Source organism: Lissotriton vulgaris, chromosome 4_1, assembly GCF_964263255.1.
Source record: "Lissotriton vulgaris chromosome 4_1, aLisVul1.2, whole genome shotgun sequence".
In the NCBI taxonomy this organism is placed as follows: domain Eukaryota; kingdom Metazoa; phylum Chordata; class Amphibia; order Caudata; family Salamandridae; genus Lissotriton; species Lissotriton vulgaris.
Genome location: NC_141691.1, coordinates 656,073,605 through 656,080,531, shown reverse-complemented (window position 1 = coordinate 656,080,531; position 6,927 = coordinate 656,073,605). Strand labels below are relative to the sequence as shown.

General features: G+C 50.0%; 1 protein-coding gene across 1 annotated transcript; it reads left to right on the top strand.

Annotated features, from left to right (window-relative positions):
• Positions 1 to 526: 526 nt before the first annotated feature.
• Positions 527 to 2,178, top strand: LOC147722385 (uncharacterized). The gene is made up of 2 exons (XM_086966837.1): positions 527 to 953; positions 1,229 to 2,178. Exons 1-2 carry the CDS (start codon positions 527 to 529, stop codon positions 2,176 to 2,178), a joined length of 1,377 nt encoding a protein of 458 aa, XP_086822963.1.
• The last annotated feature ends 4,749 nt before the right edge of the window (positions 2,179 to 6,927 follow it).

Sequence of the window (6,927 nt, the reverse complement as noted above, 5' to 3'; positions counted from 1 at the left end):
AAGGCCAGATGTAGGTAAATTATATTTACCGACCTCTTAAATACCGAGTCATACCGACTCGGTATTACCGAGTAGGAAAATGAGATGTAGGTAAGAATGCCGGTAACAAATACCGACTCGGAACCTGTCGGTAATCGGAAACGGTATTTACCGTCTCGGAATATACCTACACGGTAAAATCCGAGGCGGAAAAACCCAAACCGATCCACCGGAGCCACGGCCCATAGGAATGAATGGCAACTCCCGACCCGGAAAATACCGAGTAGGTAAAAACCGACCCGGTATTTACCGTGTCGGAACTATCCGCCGAAGAATTTGAAACTGACAAACATGTGCGCCTGTGAACCAATCAGGTACTTCAACCACACCCAAATTCCAAGCCACAGGGGAACTAACCAATCAGATCCAACCACCACACCCCAGTACTTGGGACAGGCCACGCCCATGCAGGTGCAGAAACAAACAGTCAGGAGAGCAGGAGGACAGAGTGTGGAGCAGCCTTACCTGAGACAAAATACACAGCAAGATGGAGAGCCAGGAGGCACAGAGAGATGCTGCAGAGCGCAAAAGGAAGCAGAAGTTCAGCCAGGAGGAACTGCAGGTGCTGATTTCGGAGGTTGTCAGACATTATGGCAAAATTTTTGGAAAGCAAACTCTGCATGTTGCAGAATCCATCAAACGCAGCACCTGGTTGGACATACAAGGCAAGGTAAATGCCATTGGTGTCACCCACCGTGACCTAGAAGACCTAAAAAAACGGTGGTATGACATCCGCATAATCACCAAAAAAAAGCTTGCTGCCCACCGCAAGGAAAGTGATGCTACAGGCGGAGGAAGAAACAGAGCCCCCAGACTCACCGACATCGAGGAGATGGTCGCATCCACCCTTGAGAAGGAATGTATTCACGGAATTGGAGACGCAGACAGCTCAGCAAGAGGAGCAAAGAAACCAGGTAAGATGCAAGAACACTATCATTTACCCTTTTACCTATTCCCCTCACAGGACAAATCAGACTCCACAACAGGTTTAACTAATGTCCTGCAATGCATCCTGTGAAATGTAGTCATGTGTAGATACCTCAGAGCAGTCAGCGTGCATTGCAGCAAGGGGAGCAACAGACAAGTAGCATAGGCAAATGAGAGACAGGCTAAAGTGCTATAGAAGTGTATTTTATCACATGACACAGGTGAACAACATTACTGACACAATGTCCATGTCTGTCCACAGGAGAGTCAAAGCGCAGCACAGCTGAGGTCAGAGAGAAGAGGAGGGAAGGAGCCGGACCTAGCACATCTCACGGAGGGCAGAACCAAGAGCAGGCAGCCCCGATACCTGAGGAGGCAACTGCAGAAAATCCACAATCCCCTCTCCTATTCGGTAGTCAGGACACAGGAGCGGCAGAACTATCACCCACCCCCACATCACCATCCCCAGTGCTGGGAAGAGTCAGGAGCCATGATGTGCCCCCTCGCAGAATACTGCAAACATCATCGGAGGAGGAGGAGGTGGAGGGTGACACACAGGACAGAGGCAACACCGAGCAGCAGCCCAGTCCCAGAGTCACGCGGGCCAGTGTCCGAGGGCGACGGCCACGGGAGGAAGAGGATGTGCGGCAAGTCCAAGGTGTCTTCTGCGGACTGGAGGCCACCATGGTGAAGGTGCAGCGCCTGCAGGCAAAAGCAATGATGGGGGTTCAGAGGCACGCACGCACAACAAATGATAAACTGGAAGCAGTAGGCAAGGGCATAGGGGAAATGGCAGAGAGCATGCAATCCATGGCGTCAGGAATATCAGATATAACACAGTGCATGACTGTCCTGTGTGACAAATTGGACAGGGACCATTTGGCGAGACCCAAGGCCCGTGTGGATGTGCGCCAGCAAACCAAGGCCCTGAACATGTTTGCAACTGCCATAGTGCAGTGCTGCAACAATTTAAGTGAAGGCATGGCCAGGATGACCTCTGCAATGGAGCTGGTGCTCGCGCAACAGACTGGCACTGGAGGCGACACTTGTGCTGCCGAAAGCGAGGGGTCCACCAGCAGGAGCGGTGCAAGCACTCCTGTGCATGAGTTACGGAGGAGTGGCAGGCGTGGGGGAAGTGTGACAGGCCAGCGTGAGGACATTGATTCACAGCCACAGCAGCCCCGCCCTGTGGCCCGTGGCCACAAACAATGACTTTGCACTCCACCCAAGGCTGTAGTCACGGTGGTGTTAACCGTGACATCACACTCATGGAGTGTTTGTATTAGTGAGCCCAATGTGAGCTAACAATGCTGTGGCGTAGTGAATATTAAACTACTTCCACAAAGTTACATTCATGCCTGTGTCTCTTTACTCACTCAGAAATATTGTTGTGTAACCTCTGCCCGTCTCAGTCTCCCATCTGTAGCTGCTGCCACTGTAGCTTGGGGCTCTGCCACCTCTGGGTCGTCATCAATGTCCTCATGATAGGTGAGCTCCACCTCAGTGCCTTGCTTGGTGGCGAGATTATGCAACATTGCACAGGTCGCTATTATTTTGCAGCAGATGATTGGTGTGTACTGCCGTGCACCTCCACTCTTGTGGAGGCAGCGAAACCTGCTCTTTAGGAGTCCAAATGTGCGCTCAACTACGTTTCGTGTGGATCTGTGAGCCACGTTGTATCGCCTTTCACTCCTGGTGGATGGGTTGAGGTAGGGAGTGAGCACAAAGGACCGCAGGGCATATGCACTGTCGCCTAGGGGGAGAAAGATAGACATTAATTGCAAGTACATGAGACGTAGATCTAATGTGAGTGTCAGGGTGTGTCAATATGATTTACCTAGCAGGTATCCATTTCCAAATTCTCCGGCAAGTAGGCGTGTGTATATTCCACTATTCTGAAAGATGTATGAATCATGGGTACTTCCGGGGAACTTGGCTACGATGTCAGTGATGAGGTTACCTGCATTACATATGACATGGACGTTGATGGAGTGCGTCGATTTGCGATTCCTGTATATGTGCTCTGTGGCTGCAGGTGGACAGAGTGGGACGTGGGTGCCATCGATGCAGCCGATCACGTGAGGGAAGTGTGCCAGTTGATAAAAGTCAGTCTTGGTTTTGGCTAATTCTGCCGGTGTAACAGGGAATGAAATATAATGCCCCATCCTCTGCATCATGGCGTCAATAAACCTCCTGAAGAAGCGGGACAGGCAGCCCTGGGACACGCCACCCACTGCAGCTATCACACTCTGGTAGCTCCCTGAGGCCAGCAGGTGTAAGCTACATAGCACCTGGACATGAGGTGGGATGGCATGGGCCCTGGGTGTTGGGTGGTCCAGGAGAGGGTGTAGGTCCCTGATCAATTGCTTGATGGTGTCTGGGTGTAGCCTGTACCGCTGCAGTATTTCAGGCTCTGTCAGTTGGAACAGTGTTATCCTCTGCCTGTACACTTGTTCCTCCCTTAGCCATTCTCTCTGTCCTGCTGCCTGTAGTCTCTGCCGTCTTGCTATGATGTAAAAAGCCGCCATCATGGGTCCTGAGGTGCATTTTGGGACTTTTTTTATAGCCCTCCCTTGGTTACCATCTGCTTTCAATGCATGGTAAATACCGACTAAAAAATACCGTTTTTCGGCAGAATCGGTATTTTTGTGCTTACCTACATCTCCAAGGCTAATTTTTACCGTTCCTGATTTACCGAGTCGGAGAATACCAACTCGGTATTTATGTATACGGTATATTCCGACACGGTAATTTTACCGGGTCATTCTTACCGAGTCGGTATGTTTCCGACTCGGATTTTCTAAAATCGGTAATTAATGGCCTCCTACATCTCATTTCCTCGGTAACGGCTGATTTTACCGGTTTTCGGCCGTTACCACCCGGTAAACGCCTACCTACATCTGGCCCTAAGTAAGAAATGCAATAATTCCTTTCGTGGCAGAACCCCTGCTCACATAACGTACCTTTCCCCAGGTTCTGTCCGTGACTGGGTTACCCCATTATTATTATCAACATATAAGAGTACAGCACAATATAGCTTGATTCATTATTAAAGATTTCATTTTTTGAATTATATGTAGGTTGTAGAACTAATATGCTTTTAGGGAAAAGTGTTAAGTTATCACGGTTGTGGGCCTTAATCGTGCAGTCGAAACATTCAATATTAACATGAAAATAGTTATTCTGCATGTTTTTCTCCTCTGCAGGTGCAACCAAAGGCATTAATTAGTTAGTGAAAAGCACATTGAAATTTATAGATAGAGAGGCGAAGAAGAGATGACAAGGTCAAATGATTTTAGTGACGAACAAAGGGAATGTTACCAGTTTGTGCAATCAGATAAAGGGAGGATCCAAGAATGCTTTGGAAGTGGAGACTGGAATACGAGAGTAGTGTTCAAGGCAAATAGGGGCATATCATCAAGGGCCGGCGTTAACATTATCGCCGCTTTTGCGTCCGTTTTCAGGCGAAAAGTGGCTATAATGTTAACGCCCTATCAGCATGGACACGCTTACGCATGAATCCATGCCTTAGAACCCATAATCTTATCGCCTGGCCTCACATCGCTAATGAAATGCGCGGTAGGCGTTCCTGTGTGAACTACAGAGATATTAATCTCTAACAGGCATTCACCCTATCATCAATCAAATCACTAACCAGCGTAGCGACATTTAAACTAGTGATAACCGGCTATATCGTAGGTTTCTTACGCCTGCTAATTTTCTGACTTGGCTATGTTTATAACGGGAGGTGGATTATTATGCTGAGTCCACATCTCCCAATCAGCAATGTTTTTGTCTAACTCTTCTTTTTTATTGCAGGCAATCCTGCGATATTGCCCCTTATCGCCAATATTGCCTGGATTTCTATCGTCTCAGCGATACACTTTGCTGAGTGCGCTCACCGGGAGAGAGAATCCGCCGATAGGCGGTGTTAATTTTCTGCACGCTAAATACGGCCGGCAATAATTATGCCCCCAAGTTCTTTTCTGGGAACTGGAAATCATATTATGATGTGTACAAGGTCATTTTTTCTCGAATGTTTTATGTGCATTTCATTAGTGAACTAACCTTGGGTTTGGTCAGATTCCCTGTAGACTTGGAGAGGTACAGAACTCTCTGATTGTGCAGCTTCATATTATACATGATTCTTTACTTATAGAACTTCCTCAGAAGCTTTGATGCTGACATAATTTTTTCTTTCTTGCTTCAATAGGGGTTGCTTAATCCTTACATTAGTGTAGGGTTTAGTAAATACTGCACATCTTTTCCATGCATGGGGAGAAGGGTGTAAACCACGGGTATTCATAGTACGGCCCCTGGGCCGCCAGCGGCCTGGCACGCCTTCCTTGGCGGCCCATGGACCTTGCAGACATTGTACCTGTGTTTTAACAAAAGAAATTTAAAGAGTGTCAGCAAACACCGCCGCAGCAGCGCGGACTAGAGACACTCTGCTCTATGGGGGCCAGCTATTCACAACAAAGCCTCATTAAATTAAAGTAAATGGTCTTTTAAAGTACTCAGGTGTGGCTGTGTGTGTGCCCGGGAAGCTGGGGTGAGGTGACAGAGGGTGACAGACAAGGGGGAGATGGACAGAGCGAGACAAATGGAGGAAGACAGAGGGAGGGAGACAGAGGGAGGGAGACAGAGGGAGGGGGACAGAGGGAGGGAAACAAATGAAGGGAGACAGGGAGGGAGACTGACAGAGGAAGGGAGACAGAGACAGACAGAGGGAGACAGAGAGAGAGGGAGAGAGAGGGAGAGAAAGGAAGGGAGACAGAGAGGGAGACAGACAGAGACAGAGAGAGAGAGAGACAGAGAGAGGGATGGAGACAGAGAGAGGGATGGAGACAGAGGGAGGGAGACAGAGGGACAGAGACAGGGAGACAGAGAGGGAGACCGAGGGCGACAGACAGAGTGATACAGACAGAGGGAAGGAGACACAGAGAGACAGACAGAGGAAAGGAGATGGACAGAGGGAGGGAGACAGAGGGAGGTAGACAGACAGAGGGAGACAGACAGAGAAAGGCAGAGGGAGGGAGTGGGAGGGAGACAGAGGGAGAGGGAAACAGAGGGAGACAGAGAGAGGGTGACAGAGAGGGAGGGAGACAGAGGGGGACAGTGAAAGACAGAGGGAGGCAGTCCAGGGAGACAGAGGGCAGGAGAGGAAGACAGAGAGAGGGAGACAGAGAGAGGGAGACAGACAGAGGGAGACACACAGAGGGAGACAGTGGGAGGGAAACAGAGGGAGGGAGACAGAGACAGAGAGAGAGGGAGACAGCGAGAGAGGGAGACAGAGGGAGAGCGAGAGAGGGAGACGTAGGGAGGGAGACAGAGGGAGGGAGACAGAGAGAGGAAGACAGATGGCGAAAGACAGAGAGAGACAGACAGAGGGAGAAATAGCGAGCCAGACAGACTGAGGAAAGCAACAGAGGGAGGGAGACAGACAAAGGGAGACAGACAGAGAGAGGGAGACAGAGGGAGAGAGAGGGAGGGAGACAGAGAAAGAGAGGGAGACAGAGTGAATGAGACAGAGGGAGGGAGAGAGAGAGATAGAGAGAGGGAGGGAGACAGAGAGAAAGAGAGAGAGAGAGAGGGAGAGAGACAGAGACAGGCAGAGATAGAGACAGACAGAGACAGATAGAGACAGGGACAGGGGCAGACAGATAGAGGCGGAGACAGACATAGACAGGTAGGGAGACAGAGGGAGGGAGACAAGAACAGACAAACAGATAGAGGTAGAGACATGGACAGATAGAAGCAGAGAAAGGGACAGACAGATAGAGGCGGAGACTGAGGCAGAGAGGGAGACAGAGTGGGTGAGGGAGACAGAGGGAGACAGAGGGAGAGAGAGAGAGGGAGGGAGAGGGAGGGAGAGGGAGGGAGACAGAGGGTGAGAGAGGGAGGGAGAGGGAGAGAGACAGAGCAAGGGAGACAGGGGGTGGGAGACAGAGGGAGAGAGAG

Excerpts from the sequence above, each read along its gene's own strand:
- LOC147722385 (XM_086966837.1), top strand. The coding sequence starts at position 527 with ATGGAGAGCCAGGAGGCACAGAGAGATGCTGCAGAGCGCAAAAGGAAG. Across the intron at positions 954-1,228 it reads AAGAGGAGCAAAGAAACCAG|GAGAGTCAAAGCGCAGCACA; the intron begins GTAAGATGCAAG and ends GTCTGTCCACAG.